Genomic DNA, 25,412 nt, shown 5'->3' on the forward strand with positions numbered 1-25,412 from the left:
CTGAGGTCACACAATGTAATCTCGTGCTGAGGACCTGAGGGCAGAGAAGAGCCTCATGGGTCAGCTGTGTGGGCGGGGTGAGCACCTTCTTGGCTTGACCAGTGTGGGCCCAGCCAAACCTGCCTTCCCACAAGTAGGGAAGGTGGGGGCCCAAGGGAGGTAGACACTGTGCTGGATACTCCTGGAGCAGAGCCTTCTCCAAGGAAGCGCCAAGCCAGCAGAGAAAATGAGAACTGGCCCTAAACCCCAAATCGGGCTAGACAGTGTCAAGGGCTAAGGGCAAGGGGAGAGATGGCTGTCAGGGAACAGAGGAGAGCAAGATCTCTGCTACTTGGGGTATCAAGGAGGACTCTCTGGAGGAAGTGGCTTGGGAGCTAGGGAAGGGGTGGATTGGGATTTGTGGAGACGGGAACAGGAGGTAGGGGGATTGGAAAGGCAAGCCAAGCAGCAGGAGAGGGAAGGGCAAAGAGCCAGAGGGCTGGAGATGCAAGAGCAGGTGCTGAGGAAGCTGGAAGGTGCCATTTAGAAGAGCTAGAAGAAATGAATCTTGGAATATGGAATGAGACCCCAGCCAGAGGTCTTGAATGCCAGGCCAGAGGATTTGGCCTTGATCCTGTAGGGCAGCAATGAATGGGGAGCATCAAAGGGTGATGTGAGGCCAGGGGCAGTGGCTCACGCCTTTAATCCCAACCTTTGAGAGGCAGCTACAGGAGAATTGCTTGAGATCAGGAGGTTGAGACCAGCCTGGGCAACATGGCAAGAAAAAAATTTTTTTTTAATTAGCCAGGTATGGTGGCATGTACCTGTAGTCCTAGCTACTTGGGAGGCTGAGGCAGGAGGATCCTTGAGGTCAGGAGTTTGAGGCTGCAGTGAGCTGTGATCACACCACTGCTCTCTAGCCTGGGTGACAGAGCGAGATCCTTCCTCAAAAATAATAATAAATCAAGGGTGATATGAGGCGGGGGTGGGGTGGGCAGGGCTTGGTATTCAGAAGGGTCCCTCTGGCCAAGAGGAGGCCCCCTGGTGTTATGGGTATGGGCTTGGCCACGGAAGAGGCCTAGACCCTCTCACAGGCCACTCGTGATCTGGCTTTCCTTGCCCTGTCTTTTATTCTTTTCATTCACATTACCCAATATACATGGTGTGTGTGTGTGTGTGTTTTCTTCTTTTAAATTTCTCTTTGATAATCTTACTAAACCACAGGTGGTTTCCCCAAACTGTTCTGTCTGCCTAAGACACCTTCCCCCAGCTCTCCCTCATCCTGCCTACATGACCAACTCCTACTCATCCTCCAAGTCACAGCTTAGTTGTCACTTCCTCTGAGAAGCCCTCCCTGACTGTCATGTGCAAATCTCTGTTATTACACATAGTACAGTGAGTCCCAGTGGCCCAGACTCTCCTAGTAGCCTCACCCAGAGGACTCTTCACTCCTGTAAAGGCTGGGCTCAGGCCTACTGTTTCCAAACTACCTGCTACCTGGCACAGGGCCTAGACACACATGATGCTCGGTAAATATTGAGTGAACAAATATAAGGCTGGATGAGGAGCAAAGCAAGCTGAAGACGCCCAGATGATACTAGTGGTTGTGATTGCCACTGTTGATCAAGTATCTGCCATGCGCCAAGGGGTCTAAATACATCATCTAACTTAATCCTTATGACAAGGCTATGAGACAGATACTTTTTTCAGTCTCTCTCTCTTTTATTTTTTTTAGAGACAGGGTCTCGCTGTGTTGCCCAGGCTAGTTTTGAACTCCTGGGCTCAAACAATCCTCCTGCTTTGGCCTCCCAAAATTCTGGGATTACAGGCATGAGCCACCATGCCTAGCTGAGACAGATACTTTTGTGACTTCATTTTACAGATGGAGAAACTGAGACTCCAGAGGTGAAGTCACTTGCCATCCAGCTGATAAGAGACAGAGCTGGGATTGAAACCCAGGCAGGCTGGCTCCAGAGAGCGCAGTGGTACCTACTTAGTTGGGCTGAGGGTGCTGAGCTGTCTGGTGAGATGGCAGATGGGGGTCAATGTGGTGGATTCTCTCTGTGGTTTTTCTGCCTTTTTACATTTCACACTCAAAGGGATGAAAAGCCTTAACACATCAGCAAGCAGGTCAGTGATAGCTATACATCATCCCGTCTTATCTCACCAGGTCTATAGAAATAACAGTAATTAGAGTATTTTCACTTGGTCACCCTTCACAGTGCATCACTGTCCACGTTGAACTGACCACTGTCCTGCTTGTATCCTCTTATGTACTCTTAAGACGAGAGCTCCGTGTGTCCCATGATCAGGGCAGGGAGCCTCATACCCTTTGTCCCATTTGTCTCTTGCAGATGTCATGGCACCCCCAGTACCGGAGCTCCAAGTTCCGTCATGTCTTTGGCAAACCAGCCAGCAAGGAGAACTGCTATGACTCCGTGCCTATCACCCGCAGCGTTCACGACAACCACTTCTGTGCCGTCAACCCCCACTTCATTGCAGTTGTGACTGAGTGTGCTGGTGGAGGGGCCTTCCTTGTCATCCCCCTGCACCAGGTAAGGACACCCCCAGGTCCAAACAGCTCTCTGGAGGCAGGGCAGGACAGAGGGAAAGTGGAAAGAGCCTAGCTTTCTAGAAAGTCCTAACCCTGCCCATTACTAGCTGTGTGACCTTGAGTAAGTCATTTCATCTCTTTGAGCCTTGGTTTCCTCACTGGGAAAAATACATCTGTCCTGAATTTTAGCCTCTAGCAGTTGGCCTAGCTACTCCTAGCACCTCTCCTCTTCTCTACAAAATAATTCTGCAAATAATTTCCTTCTGAATAAAATATAATTTTTTAATGCTTTACTGGGATTACAGGAAATTGAGAAAGTCTCCAAAGCCACCTTCCCCACCAAAGAAAGGGAAACAAACATTGAGTCAAAACTAGCTAGAAGAGGCAAACAGTAAGCAAGCAGGAAGAACAGGCTTGTCCTGAGGGCAAGAGTTGCTAGTATAGGTTGGACGATATAAAATTGTGGATATTCAACTGGTTTTGACCCCAAAAAAGCAACAGTTTCACATAGGTCAATCTAACAGCAAGTCCATTCAGGATGCCAACCCTAAGTCTCCACCTTAAGGCAGAACACCTGAAGGGGCTAGAGGGATCCCAGCTTAGTAGTGCCACTGGCTCACAGCAGAAACCGACATGAAACCTCTCCAGAGGAAAGGATCCACAACATGGACATGATCCCCACAGATTAAACACAGGGAAATGTGAATTCACAAAGATCACAAAACATGTACGCCACCATGAGTGAGAGTCAGTTGAAACAACAAATAGCAGACTTAGACCCCCAGAGGACTTCAGAAGTTAAAAGATTATACAGGATTAGAATCTCATAGACCAGGTTTCCTGAACACAATGCAATTGAGTTAGAAATCAATAACAAAAGATAAATCTTACATTCCCATTCATTTGGAAACTTAAAAACATATTTCTAAATAATTTATAGGCCAAAAACAAAATCCAAATGAAAATTTAAAAATCCTTGGAACTGATAAAATGAAATATATCACAACACTTACGAGATGTAGGGAAAGCGGGGCTTCAAGGGAAATCTATAGCACAAATGCTTATATTAGAAAAGAAGAAAGCCTAAAAAGTAATGACTAAACATTCCATCTAAGAAGTTAGAGCCGGGTACGGTGGCTCACACCTGTAATCCCAGCACTTTGGAAGGGCAAGGCCAGGGGATTACTTGAGCCCAAGTGTTTGAGACCAGCCTGGGCAACATGGTGAAACCCCATCTGTACAAAAAATACAAAAATTAGCTGGGCATGGGGGCATTTGCCTGTGGTCCCAGCTACTCAGGAGGCTGAGGTGAGATCACCTGAGCCCAGGGAGGTTGTGAGCCATGATTACAACACTGTACTCCAGCCTGGGCAACAGAGTGAGACCCTGTCTCAAAAAAAAAAAAAAAAAAAAAAAAAAGGGAAAGAGCAGCAGAATAAACCCAAAGAAAGTTTGAGGAAGGAGATAATAAAAAGCAGAAATCTTGAGAGGCCGAGACGGGTGGATCACGAGGTCAGGAGATAGAGACCATCCTGGCTAACACGGTGAAACCCCGTCTCTACTAAAAATACAAAAAACTAACCGGGCGAGGTGGCGGGCGCCTGTAGTCCCAGCTACTCGGGAGGCTGAGGCAGGAGAATGGCGTGAACCCGGGAGGCGGAGCTTGCAGTGAGCTGAGATCCGGCCACTGCACTCCAGCCTGGGCGGCAGAGCGAGACTCCGTCTCAAAAAAAAAAAAAAAAAAAAAGCAGAAATCATGGAAGAGAATATAAGGATACATTACAGAAGATCAAAAGGTCCAAAAATTTGTTGATAGACAAGCCCCTGCAGAGACTGGCCAACAATAAAAGAGAACGGGTACAAAAAGCATCAAGAATGAGAAAAACAATATCACAGCAGAACTTCGAAATCTAATAAGACATGAATACAAGCAACTGTATGCCAATAAATTTGAGAACATTAACAATATGGGCAAACTCCTTAAAAAATACAATTTGTCAATACTGATTCATGTAGAAATAGAAAGCCTGAATAGTCCTTTAAAGGAATAATCCTTTAAGTACTTTAAAAATTGAGCAATAGGCCAGGTGCGGTGGCTCATGCCTTTAGTCCCAGCACATTGGGAGGCCGAGGCTGGCAGATCATGAGGTCAGGAGTTCGAGACCAGCCTAGCCAACATGGTGAAACCCCGTCTCTACTAAAAATTCAAAAATTAGCCATGCACAGTGGCGGGCACCTGTAATCCTAACTACTCAGGAGGCTGAGGCCAGAGAGCTGCTTGAATCCAGGAGGCAGAGGTTGCAGAGAACTGAGATCATGCCACTGCACTGCACTCCAGCCTGGGCAACAGAGCCAGACTCCATCTCAAAAACAAAAACAAACAAACAAAAATTGAGCAATACAAATTTCCCTTAAAGAAAATAGCAAAAGGAAAGGCAAGCTATAGAGTGGAAAAGTATATAATAAACATGACAAAAGACTCATTTCTTGAATGTATAAAATGTAGCCAAAAATCCACAAAACACTGAACCAGCACTTCATAGCAAAAAAAATCCAAATGGCTAATAAGCGTTTGAAAAACTACTCAACCTCATTAGTAAACTAGTACAATACCACTACACATCAGATTGTCAAAAATGTCTAACACTAGTAAATGACAGCAAGTATACAGAGTTGTGTAAACTATCAGACACTTCTGATGGGAGTGTAAACTGGCACACCTGTTTTGGAAAGAAGAAGAAAATGCATATATCTGTGACCCAGAAATACCACCCATAGGTTTATACCATGCAGTGTGCACCACTGGAGCTTCTGTGCACCAGAACAAAAGCATGAGAATGTGCAGAGTAGCATTGTTCATATTATTGCAAAACTGGGAAAACCTGTATGTCCAAGAATTTCATAAATACATTATGGCATATCCATACTAGTGAATATACGAAACCATGAAAAGGAGTAAAGTGTAGTATATACAACAACATGGTTGAGTCAGAAAGATAAGGTTGAGTGAAATCAGCCAAACAAATTTTAAATATATCATTTAATTAACCTTAAATTAAAAACAGCTTACCCTAAACCGTATTTTAACAGTTGCATAATTACATAGTAAAATTTTAAAGAAAAACAAAGAAGAGACTACCGTGAAAAACAGAATAGCAGTTACCCCTGGGGGATGGAGAGGGTTACGATTGGAAAGCATCTCATGGGAGACCTCCTCTGTGCTGGTAATGGTTCATGTCTTGGCCTGGGAGGGTAGCAATTATGGGTAATTTATTTTCCAGTAATTTGTTAAGCTGATAATTTTCATTCTTTACACTTTTTGCATGTTGCTTATGTTTTACATATATATACACACACACACATACACACACACACACACACACACATATATATATACATATACACACACACAAACACATAAGAAAGACTCCAGGCCTAGATGGTTTTACAGACAAATCCTACAAAACTTTCAAGGAACGATTCTAATCTTTTACAAACATTTCCATGAATAAAAAAGATGAACAACTTTCCTCATTCTGTGAGGCCACTGCAACCTTGATACCAAAACTAGGCAAGGAGGACAGAATAAGAAAGAAAAAAATATTGATCAATCTCACTCATGAAGATGGATGCCAAATTACTAGCAAATTACAGTAAATAACAAAAGATACATTTGGACCAAGTTGGATTTATTCCAGAAACTAAAGGTGGTTTAATATTAGTAAACCTATAAAGGTAAATAGTCATATTAGCAAGTGAAAGAGGAAAAACCATATGATCATGTGTATAAATGGAGAAAAAGTGTTGATAAAGCCCAATACCCAGGCATGAGAAAAACTCAGCAGCAACAAAAAGAAAATTAGCAAATGAGGGATAAGAGAGAATTTCACTAACCTATAGCAAACAGCATTTTAAAACCTTTTTATCTTGAAACAATTTCAAGCCTACAGAAGATTTCAAATAAAATTGAACTAATTCCTGAGTAAGCTTCACCTGGTTTACTGGTTTTAACATTTTGTCTCTCGGGGGGGGGGGTGTGTGTGTGTGTATGTTTGGAAACAGAGAAGTTATAGACATATAACCTGCGCAGCATAGCAAGACCCCATCTCTTAAAAAATTGTTTTTTAGTTAGCTGGGCACAGTAGTATACACCTGTAGTCCCAGCTACTCGAGAGGCTGAAGCAGGATAATTGCTTGAGCCCAGGAATTTGAGGTTGCAGTAGCTATGAAAGCACCACTGCACCCCAGCCTGGGTGACAGAGTAAGACCTCATCTCTTAAAAAAAAAAAAAAAAAAGTTATCGGCCAGATGTGCGCTGGCTCACACCTGTAATCCCATCACTTTGGGAGGCTGAGACAGGCAGACCACTTGAAGTTAGGAGTTCGACATCAGCCTGGCCAACATGGTGAAAACCAATCTCTGCTAAAAATATAAAAAATTAGCCAGGTGTGGTAGTGGGTGCCTGTAATCCCAGCTATTTAGGAGGGTGAGGCAGGATAATCGCTTGAACCCGGGAGGTGGAGGTTGCAGTGAGTTGAGATCGCGCCGTTGCACTCCAGTCTGGGTGACAGAGCAAAACTCTGTCTCAAAAAACAAAAAAAGAGAAAAAGTTATAGAGATGACCCTTTACCCCCAAATACTGTACTTCGGTCTGTATCTTCTAAGAACGAGAATATTCTCTTACATAACCACATTCTAGAAATTTAACATTGATACAATGCTAATTATAATACACAACCCAAATTCAAATTATATCAGTTGTCCCAGTAATGACCTTTATCGTAGCTTTTTTTTCTGATCTAGAATCCAATTCAGGACCACGCATTAATTGTCATCTCTTAGCCTTCCTTATTTCATGATATTAACATTTTTCAGGAGTAAAGGTCAGTTGTTCAGTAGAATGTTTCTAAATTTGGACTTACCAAATTGTTTCCTCGTGATTAGAATCATTTATGTATTTTTGGCAAGAATATTGCATGAGTGGTGCTATATCATTTTTAGATCATCACGTCATGGGACACATGATGTCAGTTTATCACATTATTCATACTATTAACTTGACTTATTTGTTAAATAGTGCAAATATCATTCATAAAGGGGAAATGTTAGAAGCATCTACAGACCAGGCAGGGTGGCCAACACCTATGGGCCCAGCACCTTGAGAGGCCAAGGTGGGCGGATCTCTTGAGCCCAGGAGTTTGAGACCAGCAACATAGTGAAACCCCATCTCTACAAAAAATGCAAAAATTAACGAGGCATAGTGGTGCATGTCTGTAGTCCCAGCTACTCAGCAGGCTGAGGCAGGAGGCTCCCTGGAACTCAGGAGTTCGAGGCTTCATTGAGCCATGAACGTGCCACTGCACTCCAGCCTAGGTGACAAAGCAAGACCCTGTCTCAACATAAATAAACAAAATAAAATAAAATCAGGAATAAGATAAAAGGTCATGTCCTGCACAGTAAGACTAGGAAGATGTAACTTGTCAATACTGAGTCAAGTAGAAACACAAAGCCTGAATAGTCCTCTTAACTACCACACACTGAGCAATAACAATTTCCCTTAAAGAAAAGACAAAATGGCCGGGCCCGGTGGCTCACGCCTGTAATCCCAGCACTTTGGGAGGCCGAGGCGGGCGGATCACAAGGTCAGGAGATCGAGACCATGGTGAAACCCCGTCTCTACTAAAAATACAAAAAGTTAGCCGGGCGAGGTGGCCGGCGCCTGTAGTCCCAGCTACTCAGGAGGCTGAGGCAGGAGAATGGCGCAAACCCGGGAGGCGGAGCTTGCAGTGAGCCGAGATCAGGCCACTGCACTCCAGCCTGGGCGACAGAGGGAGACTCCATCTCAAAAAAAAAAAAGACAAGAAAAACAGCAAAAGAGGCCGGGTGCGGCGGCTCATGCGTGTAATCTCAGCACTTTGGGAGGCCGAGGCAGATGGATCACCTGAGTTCAGGCGTTTGAGACCAGCCTGGCCAGCATGGTGAAACCCCCGTCTCTACTAAAAATAAAAAAAATTAGCCGGGCGTGGTGGTGCATGCCTGTAATCCCAGAGGCTGCAGAATTGTTTGAACCCTGGAGGCGGAGGTTGCAGTGACCCGAGATCGCGCCATTGCACTCAAGCCTGGAGGACAGAGCAAAATTCCGTCTCAAAAAAAAAAAGAAAAAAGAACAAAAAGATGGCAAAAGAAAAACAAGTTGAAAGTTTTAGGATGGAAAAGGAAGAAATGAAACTACTATTATTTACATATATAATTGTCTACATAGAACTCTGAAGAACATGTAGTCAAATTATTAGAAAAATACGAGTATTTGGAAGGTAGTGCATACAAGAATCAGAACACAAAAATGAATTGCATTTGTACATACTGGGAATATTTAGATGATATAATTAAACATTTGCAATAGAATAAAAGAAGATTGGATACCTAGGAATAAACAAGCACCACCTAGAAGGAAAATGATAGAATGTTGTTAAAAGACTAATAAAGATGACCTCAATAAATGGAAATATTTACTATATTCATGGATAGACACTTTTACTTCCTCCCTCAAATTCCCACAGCATTCTCTTTTATTAGGACATTCCAAGCCTATTTTTTCCTTAGACCCATGCCCTGACGACTTTGAATTAGAGTCATTTGTGTTTTTCTGCTAGTACCTCCTAATGTAGTTGGGTGCATAATTGTTGCTCATAAATTTTCATTGACTCCACAAATTATCTAATGGTTGTTCATCCAGATAAATAGGGAGGGCATAAATGGCCAAGGGAAGGGCACAAGCAAAGGCATGGAGGTGCAACTGTATATAGAATGCTCAGGAAGCAATGCAGAGAACAGCTGTCTGGCCAGAACAAATAAACAATCTGTGAAGGAGAAGAAGGGGAGTACCCTGAGGAAGTGGACGGGGGCCAGCTGAGCAGAGACTTGAATGCTGGGGTAAGGCGTGTGACCTGTATCCTAAAGAGAGAGAGAATGTTTCAAGCTGGGGAGGGACAAGTGCAAAATGGGATTTGTAGAAAGACATAAAAGGGTAAAAATGGGAAGGACCCCAATAGATGGCCCATGTTGCTACTTGTTTCTTCCAAGCTCTGCATGCTTGTAAAAGATTATGTCCACCAAACAAACTGCACTCTTAATTAATTCAATAGTTAGTTGGTTTTCCTGACTTTTATTACTCAAACTCTCAGAACTGTCACTGTTTCTAACTTGCCTGAACTGCTCAGTGTAAATGGGTACTAACAACTGATATAAATAAAACGTGATAGAGTGTGACGTGGGTGGAGAGTGGGGACCTAGTTTAGGCAGGATGGTCCGGGAAGGCATTCCTGGGAAGGTGACCTTTGAGCAGAGAGCCACTTGAGGCTCTAGAGGGAGAGTATGCTGGCAGAACAAATAGAGCATGCAAAGGCCCTGAGTGGGAATGGGTTTGGTGTGTCTGTGCATTGTCAGCACGTCGGCAAGAGTGGTGGGAGGAGGTGAGGTCAGACTGGGGAGTAGGGCCTGGACTGTGAAGGCGCCGTAAGCCCAGGCAAGAGTCTGGACTCTATCCTGTGTCCAGTGGGAAGCCACTGGAGAGTTGAAACTCACTTGTCGACCAGGTGCAGTGGCTCACCCCTGTAATCTCAGCACTTTGGGAGTCTGAGGCAGAAAGATCATGAGGTCAGGAGTTCGAGACCACCCTGGCCAACATGGTAAAACCCTGTCTCTACTAAAAATACAAAAAATTAGCTGGGCGTGGTGGCAGCTGCCTGTAATCCCAACTATTTGGGAGGCTGAGGCAAGAGAATTGCTTGAACCCAGGAGGTGGAGGTTGCAGTGAGTCGAGATTGCGCCACTGCACTCTATCCAGCCTAGACAACGTGTGAGACTCTGTCTCAAAAAAAAAAGAAACTCACTTGTCCTGCACAGCCTGATCCTAGGTAAAATGTGTGATTCTCTTTGGGCTTTTTGAAATATCATAAATAGCTCAAAGACACGTGTTAATCGCTGTCATCACAGACTCCTAGGAATCCAGACCCAGCAGGAGCTGTGATACAGTTTGGATGTTTGTCCCTCCAGTTCGCATGTGGAAATGTGATCCCCAGTGTTGGAGGTGGGGCCTGATGGGAGGTGTCTGGGTCATGGGGGCAGCTCATGAATGGCTTGGTGCCCTCCTTGTGATAATGAGTTCACCTAAGATCTGACTGTTGAAAAGAGTCTGGGACACCTCCCCGCCGCCTGCTTTCTCCCTCTCTTGCCATGCGGCACACCTGATCCCCCGCTTCATCGTCTGCATAATTGGAAGCTCCCTGCAGTCCTCGCCAGAAGCAGAGCTTCTTTTGCCGCCTGCAGAACTGTGAGCCAAACAAACCTCTTTTCTTCATAAATACCCAGTCTTACATGTTCCTATATAGCAATGCAAAATGGACTAACACACCCAGGAGCCACTGATCAGAACTTCTCACACTTTAGTGTTACAACACAGGTTCTGACGCAGTGAGTCTGAAGTGGGGCCAGGGAATCTGCATCTCCAACAAGCTCCCAGAGATGCCCAATAAAATACAGGATGGCCAGTTTAATTTGACTTTCAGATAAACAACAAATAATTATTTTTGCTTTTTTCTTTTTAGTTAAAAGTTTTATTTTGACATCATAGTAGATTCACAAGCAGTTACAAGAAATAGTACAGTGAAATTCTGTGTATCCTTTACCCTGTTTCTTCCAGTGGTAACATCTTATAAGACTATAGCACACAGTACAATATCACTGCTGTGATATTGGCATCAATACCATCAAGATACAGAACATTCCTCCATCACAAAGATCTGTTCCCTCCACCACCATTCCCTCCTTAACCCCAGATGGCAATTAACCCGCTCTCCATTTCTATACTTTTCCCATTTTAGGAATGTTACATAAATGGAATCATATGATATGTAACCTTTTCAGCTTGGCTTTTTTCACTCAGTGTAATTCTCTCACAATTCAGTTGGGTTGTTGCATATATTGAGTATTGATCATGTTTTTTGGGGTTTTGTTTCTTTGTTTGTTTTTTCTTTTTTTTTTTTTTTTTTTTTTTTTGAGACAAGGTCTGGCTCTTTCACCCAGGCTGGAGTGCAGTGACATGATCATATCTCACTGCAACCCTGAAGCCTCCACTTCCTGGGCTCAAGCAATCCTCCTGCGTCAGTCTTCCTAAATAGCTGGAACTACAGGTGCATGCCATCACACCCAGCTAATTTTTGTATATTTTTTATGTAGTGGTGAGGTTTTGCTATGTTGCCCAGGTTGGTCTTGAACCCCTGAGCTCAAGTGATCCACCTACCCCAACATCCCAGACTTCAGGAATTACAGGTGTGAGTCACTGTGCCTGGCCTCAATTGTATGTTCCTTCTTTCTTTTTTTAAATTTATATGTATTTGTTTATTTACTTTATTTATTTTTTTGAGACAGAGTCTCGTTCTGTCACCCAGGCTGGAGTGCAATGGCATGATATCGGCTCACTGAAACCTCCGCCTTCTGGGTTCAAGAAATTCTCCTGCCTCAGCCTCCCAAGTAACTGGGACTACAGGCACATACCACCACACCTGGGTAATTTTTTATATTTTTAGTAGAAATGGGTTTTTGCCATGTTGGCAAGGCTGGTCTGGAACTCTTGACCTCAGTTAATCTGCCTGTCTCAGCCTTCCAAAGAGCTGGGATTACAGGCATGAACCACCTTGCCTGGCCTCTTTTTTTTTTTTTTTTTTTTTTTTCCCAATAGAGACGAGATCTCATGATGTTGTCCAGTCTGGTCTCAAACTCCTGAGCTCAAGTGATCCTTTCACTTCAGCCTCCTAAAGTGCCAGGATTCCAGGCGTGAGCCACCACTCCCGCCTCTGTGTTCTTTCTTATTGCCGAATAGTATTCTGTGGTATGGATGCACTACAGTTTACATAACCATTCACTCACTGAAAGCCAGTGGGTTGTTTCGAGTTTGGGGCTATTACAAATTAAGCTGTTACAAACATTTGTGTACTTATTTTCGGGTGAATTTAAGTAAGTCTCTATTTCTCTGGCATAAAGGGCCAGGAGTGCAGTTGCTGAGTCATTAGGGAGTTGCATGTTTAGCCATATAAGAAACTGTCAATCTATTTTCACAAATTTTTGGTGTAAGTAAAATATTGCATGGGACCTACTTACACTGAAAAATTAGCTGTTTATCTGCAGTTTGAACTTTACTGGGCATTCTGTATTTTACTTGCTAAATCTGACTTCCCTCCTCCTAGGTGATACCGATGCTACTTGTTTGCCAATTGCATTTTCAATAGCAAGGCTCTAATCTAGCTTATGTTCATAATTATGGAAAAATCTCAAGCACAAAAGTAGATAAAAATAGGCCGGGTGCGGTGGCTCAAGCCTGTAATCCCAGCACTTTGGGAGGCCGAGACGGGCAGATCACGAGGTCAGGAGATCGAGACCATCCTGGCTAACACAGTGAAACCTCGTCTCTACTAAAAAATACAAAAAGCTAGCCGGGCGAGGTGGCGGGCGCCTGTAGTCCCAGCTACTCGGGAGGCTGAGGCAGGAGAATGGCATAAACCCGGGAGGCGGAGCTTGCAGTGAGCTGAGATCCAGCCACTGCACTCCAGCCCGGGCAACAGAGCGAGACTCCGTCTCAAAAAAAAAAAAAAAAAAAAGTAGATAAAAATAATATGATGAACTTTCCTCAGCCCAGATTCTAGAAGTATCAAGAGTTTTCCCTCTTGCTTCACTCATCCCTTTTCCCTGAAGTGTTTTAAAGCAAATCCTGGACATTTTGTCATTTCAACCTCTGCCCCCCGCCCCCCGCCCCATGTCAGTATGCAGTTCTAAAACCAGGGACATTTTCTGACATAACCATAATGCCAGGATCACATTAATAATAACTCCTGTGTCACCTGATTCCTAATTCATGTTAAATGGTCCCTGGTTGCCGCATACGTGCCACTTTTTGTTTGCCTCAAAGTCCAGATGGGGTCCACATCTTGTATTTGATTGATGTTTCTTTTTTCTTTTTTCTTTTTTTTTTTTTTTTTTTTGAGGCGGAGTCTTCACTCTGTTGCCCAGGCTGGAGTGCAGTGGCACCACCTCGGCTCACTGCAAGCTCCGCCTCCCGGGTTTGCGCCATTCTCCTGCCTCAGCCTCCCGAGTAGCTGGGACTACAGGCGCCCGCCACCGCGCCTGGCTAATTTTTTTTTGTATTTCAGTAGAGACAGGGTTTCACCGTGTTAGCCAGGATAGTCTCGATCTCCTGACCTCGTGATCCGTCCGCCTCGGCCTCCCAAAGTGCAGGGATTACAGGCGTGAGCCACCGCGCCCGGCCTATTTTTTCTTATTATAAGTAGAGATGGGGTCTCACTATGTTGCCCAGGCTGGTCTCAAACTCTTGGGCTCAAGGGATCCTCCTGCCTCAGCCTCCCAAAGTGCTGGGATTACAAGCATAAGCCACCACACCTGGCCAATCTGTTTCTTGTTAAGTAACCACATCCAGTACTACTGTGCAGGTGCCATCCCAGAGCACTTACCTGCACAGACAGGCCTTAGAGGCTCTTTATTGTGTTGTAACCAGGCTTGGAGTGATTATGCTGATGCCTTATGAACATTAGCCCCATTTATAGGGGATCTTGCCCCATTGCACAGATGAGGTCGCTGAGGCTCAGGAATATGACTTCCCAGAGGACCTGTGCAGTGTGTCCAGGACCCGAATGGGAGCCGAGACCTGGGTGTGGCCTTGGGGCCTTGCTCTCACTTCACTGACCTGCAGCTCCTGAGGTTTGGTGCTGATTTGCATCAGCTTCCACTCGTTACCAGGATTATATTCCGTGCCAGGCACAGAGAGGTATCAGTAGGCGAGTGATGTGAGAACAAGGAAGGGACAAGCTAGCTAATGATTTAATGAAGTACATATATTGCATTGAGATTGGGAGATGTCTGGCCTTGCCACAGAGTCCAGGAAGTCCTTCTCAGAGGGGCTGGGCTGCCCCAGGCAGTTTCAGATGTCCCAGAGGGAGTGACACTGCAGGCAGGGTCCCTCCCTCTTGCCTGTTGTGACCCAGGGTGAGCTGGTTAGAGGGAGGCTGGAGGTGAGTTTTGCAACCTGCAGACTTGGCAACCGGGGACTGTACCCAGGGAAACAAAGGCAGCAGGGGAAGGCTGGGGAGAGGCCAGGACTGTGCTCCTGAACCTGGGGCCCAGCCTGCCGCAGAGTCACTCCAGGGAGTGGGTGAAGAAGGTGGACTTTGCTGTGAGGTGTGGAGGGTGGGGAGGAATGAAAGCAACGGCAGGCAGAGTCCCTGGGGGTCAGCCCTGGAACCCTGCTGGGAGTAGACAGGCCAGAGGGGACATGGGCCTCAGGGTGTAATGGACACCGTGGCCTTCAGGTGCCTGGGAGAGGCACTTCACTGCCATGCTTTTCAAGGCCAGCCTTAGCCAGCACAGTGGCTTACACCTGTAATCCTGGCACTTTGGGAGGCCAAGATGGGAAGATCACTTAAGATCAGGAATGTGAGACTAGCCTGGACAATATAGTGAAACCCCATCGCTATTTAAGAAAAAGAAAAAAAAAAACAAAACAAAACAGGCCACACTCAGTGGCTCACACCCGTAATCCCAGCACTTTGGGAGGCCAAGGCAGGAGATCACTTGAGGTCAGGCATTCGAGACTAGCCTGGCCAACACAGCGAAACCCGGTCTTTACCAAAAATAAAAAATCAGGTAGGTGTGGTGGCACATGCCTGTAGTCCCAGCTACCTGGGAGGCTGAGGCAGGAGAATCACTTGAACCTGGGAGGCAGACGTTGCAGTGAACCAAGATCGCACCATTGCACTCCAGCCTGAGCGACAGAGCAAGACTGTCTCAAAAAACAAACAAACAAAAAACTAAGGCCAACCTGACCCTTCTCAAGCTGATGTGTGTCCACATCACTCCGATGCTCAGATGCCTTCCAGGACTCCCCATTGCCTATAGACAAGGTTCTGCCTATTTCATCAAAGCCCTCTACGCCCTGTCCTAGCCAACTGTTTGGAACCAGAGCCTTCCATAGCACATATCTGTTCCATCCACACAAATTCCCCTTCTAGAAAGACAGGGTGTGGGCTAGTCTGATGTTTTGGAAGTCTCTTCCAGTTCTAGGAGTTTGTCCAGCCTGGAAAAGAACATACTCAAGGAGTGGTTCCTTGATGATAACCATGGTGTGAGGACAGCAAGAGCAGACCAGGCCGTAAGAGGAAACATTCCCAGTCCTGGCTCTGCTGTCCTTAGTACATGATTGTCAACCTCTCTGAGCCCCAGCCCTCTGCACTTGTAAATGGGGAATTCTTGTACTACATCCTGGGGTGGTTGGGAGGTAAATCAAATAATATGAGCAAAGCACCTGGCACTGGGCCTGGCACATATATGACTCCCTAGATTATGGTTTCTAAAGAAAAGCTTTTTTTTTTTTTTTCTTTGAGAGAAGATCTCACTCTGTTGCCCAGGCTGGAGTGCAGTGGCATGATCATGGCTCACTGTAGGCTGGATCTCCCAGGCTCAAGTGATCCTCCTGCCTCAGCGTCCCGAGTAGTTGGGACCACAGGTGTACATCCCTACGCTGGACTAATTTTTGTAATTTTTGTAGAGATAGGGCCTGTTGCCCAGGCTGCTCCTGAACTCCTGGCCTCAAGCAATCTGCCTTGGACTCCCAAAGTGCTGAAATTACAGACGTGAGCCACTGTGCCCAGTCAAAAAGCACTTAAAAACCTATTTCTTATAGACACGGGAACGTGTCTGATCCAGCTGCGTGTGTTCACCAGTAGGAAAACAATCAAGCCACCAGTTCATTCACGGAGGGCATGCCTGCAGACACTGCTATGTAGAAAAGGATGGGAGTCCCCCAGCAGAACAGTTTGCCCCCCCAGGGAGTATATCCCCTGGCCCCTGAAACATACCGGACAACAATGAAACTGAGTGATGGTAATGAACTGTGACAAGCTTCTCCTGGCTAATGTACTGAGCAAGTACGCTTAGCAAGTACCGGGCCCTGTCTTCAGTGCTTTACTGTGAATGAGGTGCTACTACTGTTGTCATTTTGTAGACAAGGAAACTGAGGCATAGAGAACTGAGGTCACTTGCCCAAGGCTGCCCCGTGGTAAGGGATGTGGCAGGGATTCCACCCCTGGAAGCCAGCGTCTGCCTGCCTGCTTCACCTCTGCTATGCTGTGTGTCCTCCCTCTGCCCATCCTGCCACCCCTGTCTCCCAGTCTCCACCCTGAGCTGTTGGGATGCTCATTTGAGGTCGTGACTATGATGCTGTTGTAGAAACAGCTGCTCCCTTGAGTGCTGAGGGTTGTGACAGTGGCCTCACAACCTCTGCCTTTCTGGCAATGGAGGTCTGCCCTAGAGCATCCCCAATCCGGTTCCCCAATCCGCTCCCCCCACCTGCCTGGCTCTTCCTGGGTCCTTCTGTCCTGTCTTCCCCCTCTGCCCCAGGGCAGCCCCTTGGAGACTTGGAGATGGTGCCTCTCCAGGCAGAGCAGGCCAAGCCAGGGTTCTGTGGGGTCTGCGAGGGGAGCAGGTGTGTCTCCCCTGATTTAGAGCTTGTACACCCCATCCATCAGAAGCCTGTTTCTGGCTGAGTGCTGGTCTAATGGGCAGAAGGTGGAAATGGCCTCCTGATGATAAATGCCCCTGACAGGCTTTTAGCAGCTCAGTCAATACCCCACCAGGCTGGCTAATGTCCGCTCCTGCCTGTGGTCCTCAATGTAAAACGCTTTTAGAAGCAGAGCAATCTGCCAGCCCAGGGCAGGACAGGAGAGGTGGGGCAGAGAGGAGGGGTGAGGTGGTATGATCCAGCACCTTCCCTCATCAGCTGAGAAGGAAGAGAAGGCTGAGAAGGAAGAGAAGCTGTCTAGGGCTAGGCCCTCTGAGCCACGCCTAACCCTAAGGCACCTTCCCGGAGTCTGTGGGAGGCAGGAGGTGTGGGTCTGAATGAGGCTCCTGGGCAGCTTGCCTCCCGTCAGCCCGAGGGCAGCCTGAGAGTCAGCTCTTCTGGCTTTTCTTGAGAAACCTCACTGCAGAAATTGGGGCATGGCCCTGGGCCAGAGTCTAGAGATAAAGGCCCTGAGAGCAATCAGTGCGCCACAGTCAAAGACACAGTACTGCTCTTGGCCTTTGACCCAGGAAATGATCCAAGAGAAAGGAAAGGCTGTGTGCAGGAAGGAGACCAGGGCACGGACTCACAGAGCACTGGTGCTCCCCCAGAGCACAGGAAGTACAGCACCAGGCTCACACTTCCCAGCTCTGCCCCTCACCTTTGCAGTGACCCTGGGCAAGTCCCTGCTGCATGCTGGGTTTCCACAAGTCTGAGGTCCAAGAGAGGGTGCTGGGATCCATTCGCGATGCCTGCCACAGGTGCAGGATAAGACAGTGCAGCTGTGGGCGCCATTCCTGGTCTCTAGAGACCTTCAGGAACTACAGTTTTATAACAGAAGTTTTTGGCTAATCCTGGATGGACCAATTTTTTCAGAAAATCTGTATTTTTGTTTGTAAACACTTTTTTAAATTGCAAAATTTACATAGCTAAAAAAAAAAGACAACGATATTAAAGCCAGCCATTTATTCCACCGTCTAGATATAACCATGATTAACATTTTGGCTCATTCCTTTTAGTTTTTTTTCTCAGTTTTGACATACAAATATACATACGTATACATATAATAATAGCTTCTGTTGCTGAGCATTTATAGTAACACCTGACTGTTGGGCTCTTCATGCATAGTATCTCATTTAACTCTCAACAATCCTGCAAGGAAGAGATTATTATTCATTCACATTTTACAGATGAGGAAAAAGAGGCTTGCAAATTTTGAGCAGGTGCACAACACAGTCAGGTTTTAATTTTCGAAAACTCACCTTGAGGACAGTGTACAGGATGTCCTGGAGGCTAAGCAAGAGGTCACTGGCAGCTGGGCGCAGTGGCTCAAGCCTGTAATCCCAGCACTTTGGGAGGCCAAGGCAGGCAGATCACCTGAGGTCAGGAATTCAAGACCAGCCTGGCCAACATGGCGAAACCCCGTCTCTACTAAAAAATACAAAAATTAGCCGGGCGTGGTGGCGCGCACCTGTAATCCCGGCTACTCAGGAGGCTGAGGCAGGGAGAATTGCTTGAACCTGAGAGGTGGAGGTTGCAGTGAGCTGAGATCGCACCACTACACCCCAGCCTGAGCAACAAGATGAGACTCCATGTCAAAAAAGAAAAAAAAAATGGTTAATGACTTAAGCGTTGGTCCCATGGAGACCCGGGCCAGGGCCTGTAGGTGCAGTGTCCTTCCAAGACCCTAGCTCCAGGTACCGCCCTGCCACGACAGGGCAGGAAGCATGTACCTCTCTCCTCTGTCCTGCTGTGGAGGAGGCAGAGACCGCTTGAAAGAAAGAAAATTTTCACCTGCCTCCATGTACATCACAAACGAAGGACACAAGTCCACATTCTTTCCCTTTTTTCCATTCTCTTTCTCCCTCTGAATGTGTAGGTGTGTGTACAATTTTTTGTTTTCAGAACCATTTGAGGATAAGTTACATCCATCTTAGCCTTTTATCCCTAAATACTTCTGTGTTTCCTAAAAATACAAATATTCTCTTACATTACCCTAGTACATTATCAACTTCTATAAGTTTAATGTTGTGATAATACTTTAATCTACCGTTCTTATTCAGATTTGTTAAATAATGTCCTTTGTAGCAGTGTCCCCTCCAGTAGGGGATCCAGTCTAGGGGGGAGATTCTGATCACTTTTTCCTAAGGGGAGAGAGCTGGATTAGCCAGAGTATTTCCAGAGGGAGGCACAGGACCACCTCCTCTGTTTGCAGAGCTGCTAAAATGTGTGTACAGGCCAGGCATGGTGGCCCATACCTGTAATCCCACACTTTAGGAGGGCAAGGTGGGAAGATTGTTTGAGCCCAGGAGTTTGAGACCGGCCTGGGCAACATAGCAAGACCCCATCTCTACAAATAATTTTAAAAATTAGCTGAGCTCTGTGGCACGCCTGTAGTTCTAGCTTGGAACTTGGGAGGGTGAGGTGGGAAGATTGTTTTACCCTGAGTTCGAGGCTACAGTGAATCATGATTGCACCACTGCACTCAGCCTGGGCAACAGAGCGAGACCCTGTCTCTTTAAAAAAAAAAAAAAAAGTACAGTGTTTTCTACACAGATGGGGAGGTGATGGAGGAAGAGAAGGTTGGGTGTTCCCTGAGTCCACCCTGTTCTTGAAAGTCCCGCTAGAAAAAGTCCTGAGACTATTGATTCTGCAAAGTCAAGGACTGTGTTGTGTGTTCACCTTGCAATCAGCCCCTCCAAGAGTACCTGTCTCCTGGGCACCTCGGGAATATTTGTGGGATGGAGGGATGTTGGCCAGTTTTCTTCTCAGCTGTCTCTTTCACTTAGATATAAAAATGGTTGGGGGAGCATTCTGGTGGGTGGCTTAAGAACCTGGGACTAGATGGTGGATGTGGGCTGCATTGGCAAGCCGAGGGCCTGGGTTCTGGTCCCTCTTCTGCCAGGGCCATGCAATGTGATATGCAAAATGAGTGGATTGGTCGCTGCCAGTCCAAGGTTCTGTGACTGAACTGGTGTGGTTTCTCTATGACCTCAAGAAATCCAAGTCTGTTGGTGGAGTTGGAAATAGCTTCAGGGCTGTATGGCATGGGCTGGGGGACCTGTATGTCCCTCCCAGCATCTATATAGGATTCTCATTAGGAAAGGGGAAAATGAGGGAAAAGACCCTTCTATGTAATTGAGATAGAATTCACATACCAGAAAATTCGCCATTTTTGTTTTTTTGTATTTTGTTTAAGACAGGGTCCCCTTCTGCTGCCCAGGCTGGAGTGCAGGGGCACAATCACAGCTCACTGCAGCCTCGACCTCCCAGGCTCAAGCAATCCTCCCACCTCAGCCCTCCAAGTAGCTGGGACTACAGGCGTGCAACACCATGCCTGGCTCTTTATTTATGTATTTATTTTTGAGATGGAGTCTCACTCTGTTGCCCAGGTTGGAGTGTAGTGGCACGATCTCAGCACACCGCAACCTCTGCCTCCCAGGTTCAAGTGATTCTTCTGCCTCAGCCTCCCCATCCACCCACCTCGGCCTCCCAAAGTGCTGGGATTACAACCATGAAACACCATGCCAGGCCTAACTTTTTTATTTTTTGTAGAGACGGGATTATGCCGTGTTGCCATGTTGGAAAATTAACCATTTTTAAGTGTATAGTTCAGTGGATCTTAGTATATTCACAAGGCTATGAATATACTGTGAATAAACTGTCACATTTCAAAATCATTTCATCACTCCAAAAAGACACCCCTCACCCATTAGCAGTCACTCCCTATTGCCCCTTCTCCCAAGCCCGAGGCAACCGGAATCTGCCTTCTGTCTCCATGAATGTATTGTTCTGCATTTTTCATATGTGTTACTTAGGGTTCCGGATACCAGGTACCAGGGGGATGCATTAATGTGCTCAGGCAATGAAACCACATCTGGAACATCATCTAAGTGGAATCACACAACGTGTGGCCTTTTGTGCCTGGCCTCTTCTTCTAGTGTTTTCCAGGTTCATCCATGCTGTAGCAAGGACCAGGACTTCGTTCCTCTTTTTGGGGACAGTGGTATTCCGCTGCGTGAATGTACTGCATTTTGTATGTCCATCCTTCACTTGATGGGCATTTGGGTTGTTTCCACTTTTTGATATTATGAAGAATACTGTTGTGAACATTGGTGAACCAGTTTCTTTTTTTTTTTTTGAGACATAGTTTCACTCTTGTCACCCAGGCTGGAGTGCAATGGTGTAATCACAGCTCACTGCAACCTCCGCCTCCCAGGTTCAAGTGATTCTTCTGCCTCAGCCTCCTGAGTAGCTGGGATTACAGGTGCACGCCACCACGCCCCACTACTTTTTGTGTTTTTAGTAGAGACGGGGTTTCACCATGTTGGCCAGGCTGGTCTTGAACTCCTGACCACAGGTGATCCACCCACCTTGGCCTCCCAAAGTGCTGGGATTAGGTGAGCCAGTTTCTTGTAGACTTATCTTTTCATTTTCCGTGGGGATAGACCTAGGAGTGAAATTGCTGGGTCATGTGGGAATTCCTTTTAACCTTTTGAGGAACTGCCAGACTATTTTCCAAAAGAGCTGCACCATTTTACATGCCCGCCAGCAGTGTATGAGGGGAAATGCCCTTTTATTGAACATCTGCCATGTGCTAGCTACTCCCTCCCATGATCCTCACACCAGCCTGTGAAATACCTGTGATTGCTCCCTTTTACTGAGGAGGACACCAGAGCTCAGAGAAGTGAAGTAACTCCCCCGGATCACACAGGGAATAAGAAGTAAGGCCTAGATTCACACCCAGCTCTGTCCCTTACATGTTCCTGTTGACTGGTTGCTGACTGACTACATGACTGTCCAGATGCTAATGTGGAATCCACCTCCTCCCCAACCCTTCTGGGCACTGTCTTGCAGACAGGGAAGTTGGACCCCCACTACCCAAAGGTCTGCGGGCACAGAGGGAATGTTCTGGACGTCAAGTGGAACCCTTTTGATGATTTTGAGATCGCCTCCTGTTCTGAAGACGCCACAGTGAGTGTCAGCCCCTCCTGAAGAGTGGGATTGGGGTGGGTGGGGTGGAACGGTACCTGTTCTTGGCTCTGGTGCCCCTGACTCCATCGCGGAGTTGAGGTCACTGTGTGGGGAGGTGTTAAGTTAGGTAGAGGAGGAGACATTCTAGGTGCTGTAGGACTATGGGCCTTAGTTCCCCGCCTATAAAATGGGCATAATAGCTCCACCCAGCTAATAAAGCCCAGTGAAAATGTGTATTCCGATGGGAAAGCCCATCCTTTTGGGGGGCTATAAAAGGCTACAAGGGGCATTTTTATGGTGATCAGAAAAGATGTTCCACTTAATCCCACAGTGAAGAAGCGAGCTGTAAAAGGCTGTGAGGGCCTTGGATGAATGTGGACACTAAAACCACTCCAGCAGCTTCAGTCTCACTCACTTTTTTGAGCCTGTGTTCTGTACCAGGGTTATCATTCCTACCCCAACAATGTGCAGTGTTACTTATTTATAGTTCATTTCGTACCCACTTTTAAAATATGATGGATATGGCTTAAGACAAGAACCACAGATGTGCCAGGTTCAGTGGCTCACACCTGTAATCCCAGCACTTTGGGAGGCTGAGGTGGGAGAATCACTTGAGGCCAGGAGTTGGAGACTAGCCTAGGCAACATAGTGAGACCCTGTCTCTACCAAAAAATTAAAAATCACAGATATGATCAGATGATTAAAATAAAGATAAAAGTCATTATCACCATTTATTGTGAGCCACCGTATTCCTCACTGTCACCATACTCATCGTCTCACAGTCTCCCCAGCAACCTCACAAGGTAGGACATTTTTCTAATGGAGAAGCTGAGGATCAGAGAGGTACAGCAACTTGCCTAATGTTTCACAGCCTGTGGGAGGCAGAGCCAGACTTCAGACTGAGGCCTGATTCCAGAGCCCATTCTCTTTCCAATGTGCCATGACACATCTTTAAAGAGCAGCAGCCACAGATGGAGAAAGTGAGGAAATACTAGAAATGATGGCTAAGGAGGGTTGCAGCAGCCAAGCTCCTAGCTTAGCTAAGAGCTCCCTGGCAGCCAAGGCAAAATGGGCAATAGAATGTATTGCAAAACCTTCAGTTAGATCAAAAGAAGCAGACCAGTTCATCAGGAAAGGAAAGCAGAAAATTCAAAGAGGATTTGTGTCGGTTTCCATATAGCAGATGCTGAGGAACATAAAGGACAGGGTCTGCCGAGGTGATTTTACCAAAGGGACAGTCAGGTCCTGTGAGAATTGGCCCTGTCCCTAGGGAGTACAGGGCCTCTGGCAGGATGTCAGATATCTGAAACTGTCCCCACTTTTGTAATACCTGCCTTTTCAGAACTGCTTTGAAGGCTCCCATCAAGATCTTTCTTAAATCTCTTGCTAGCCTCATTGCCTGCCACTATCCCTTCCCTGATGCCCCAGGGCAGGACATAACTGTTGGGGGACTGAAGAAGGAAGGGGCTTTTCTCCCCGAAGCTATGCCCACAGTGAATTTATGGAGTGAATTCATTCGTGTTCCTCCCTGCGTTCAGGGCCTGGAGGGCACGGTCGCTCCTCTAGCACTGGGGAGTCTTCTCTGCTTCAGTGTTGCGGGTGGTACCTGCATCTTCCAAACACACCTGTTCACAGTGTGTCTTCCTCCTGGGGTTCTATGTGGTGAGAGCCCTCACCACACCGAAGTATCTGGAACCTGGCACTACTCTCGTGGGGTTGGCTTCCTGGTTTTAAATCCAAGATGACCAGGAAATAAATATTTGCTGAATTGAAAGCAAAGTTGTCTACCTGAAAAACCTGTATAACTCTAAGGGAAACAGTGCGTAAAATCAACTAGGGGCCAGAGAACCTTGCAGGACCAATAAGGAAGGTCAAGTCAGCAGCATCCCAGGCTTGCCTTGTACTCCATTTGTATGGATTTGTATACCTCTGTGACAGGGAGCTTACTCTCCGCCATGGCAACCCCCTCCATCTTCACACAACATGACTCTGGAAGGAAGTCCCAGTGCCTCTCCTCAGGCCCTCACCATGAAATACAGGCCTCTGACCCCATCCAGTCCAGCCTCTTGACCTTCAGAGTTTCCTCTTGCAGGCCATCCAGGGTGCACCTGCAAAGCAAGAAGTTTGTCCCTGCCCTGCTCCAGAGACCTCGCTGGCTCCCTAGTGCCCTGAGGATGCAGCCTAAATCCTTCATCCTGGCATTTGAGGCTCTACCCTGGGCCTTTGGGACAAGAAGCATGTAGAATACTGTACTGTGGGGGATATCCTAGCTTAGGAGGCCTGAAACCCAGCCACCTGCCCACCACCTCAGGCCAGCAGAATGACAAAGATCTCTCAAGGGCAGATTTGGAGGCCTAGACTCATCCCTGGTCAGCACTGACCCCTGCTCGGGCTGGAGGAGCTTGGGGAAGCCCCTGTCCCTCTGAGGACCCTCAGCTGCCCCTCCACTGCCCCTCAGTGCCCATAGCCACTGAGTGGGAGGTGGCCATGGAGAGAGCTCCCTTGGTCCTTCTGCTGGTCACTGCCAGATCTGTGGCTTAGGCTGGTGACGGTGCCAAGGTGCCCTGGCTGATGCTCCCTTGGGCCACGTCTCCCCTGCCAGATTAAGATCTGGAGCATCCCCAAGCAGCTGCTGACCAGGAACCTCACGGCCTGCAGGAAGGAGCTCGTGGGCCACGCACGCAGAGTGGGCCTGGTGGAGTGGCACCCCACGGCCGCCGACATCCTCTTCAGTGCCGGCTATGACTACAAGGTGAGTCTGGGTGTTCTTCTTCTGGGGCAGCCCCTACAAATTCCCACGAACTGGAATACCACAGAAATTTATTCTGTCACAATTCTGGAGACCAGAGATCGAAAACCAAGGTTTTGGGAGAGCCAGCTCCCTCCAGATGCCCTAGGGAAGAATCCTTCTGTGCCTCTCCCAGCTTCTGGTGGCTCCAGGCATCCTCGGCTGATAGCTGCGTCACTCCAGGCTCTGCTTCTGTCTTCACACGGCCTTCTCTCTGTGTGTCCGTCTTCCTTATAGGAAGAGGAGAGCACCTGTCATTGGATCTAGGGCCCACCTAATCCATTATGATCTCATCTTAACTAATTTCAGCTGCGAAGACCCCATTTCCAAATAAGGTCACATTCTGAGGTTCTAGGTGGACATGAGTTTTCGGGGGACCCTGTTCAACTCATTACAGTTTGCCTGGAGGTGATGGGATGGCACTGCCCTCCCCTCACCCTGCTCCACTGACAACCAAGCATGCAGGTGGTAGGCTCTGTAGATTGGGACCCACA

General features: G+C 46.9%; 2 protein-coding genes across 3 annotated transcripts in view; both read left to right on the forward strand.

Annotated features, from left to right (window-relative positions):
* TRIM14 (tripartite motif containing 14) overlaps positions 1-25,412 on the forward strand; it is a 131,646-nt gene that overhangs the window by 60,148 nt on the left and 46,086 nt on the right. The window lies entirely within an intron of this gene.
* The window catches only part of CORO2A (coronin 2A), a 71,889-nt gene that overhangs the window by 33,472 nt on the left and 13,005 nt on the right, over positions 1-25,412 (forward strand). For both annotated transcript variants that reach the window (XM_050762160.1, XM_050762161.1), the window contains exons 2-4: positions 2,334-2,534; positions 22,014-22,130; positions 24,733-24,882. In XM_050762160.1, the coding sequence (XP_050618117.1) occupies positions 2,334-2,534; positions 22,014-22,130; positions 24,733-24,882 (468 nt within the window). The remainder of the gene's footprint in view (positions 1-2,333; positions 2,535-22,013; positions 22,131-24,732; positions 24,883-25,412) is intronic.

Source organism: Macaca thibetana, chromosome 15 (genome assembly GCF_024542745.1).
Source record: "Macaca thibetana thibetana isolate TM-01 chromosome 15, ASM2454274v1, whole genome shotgun sequence".
NCBI classification, from domain to species: domain Eukaryota; kingdom Metazoa; phylum Chordata; class Mammalia; order Primates; family Cercopithecidae; genus Macaca; species Macaca thibetana.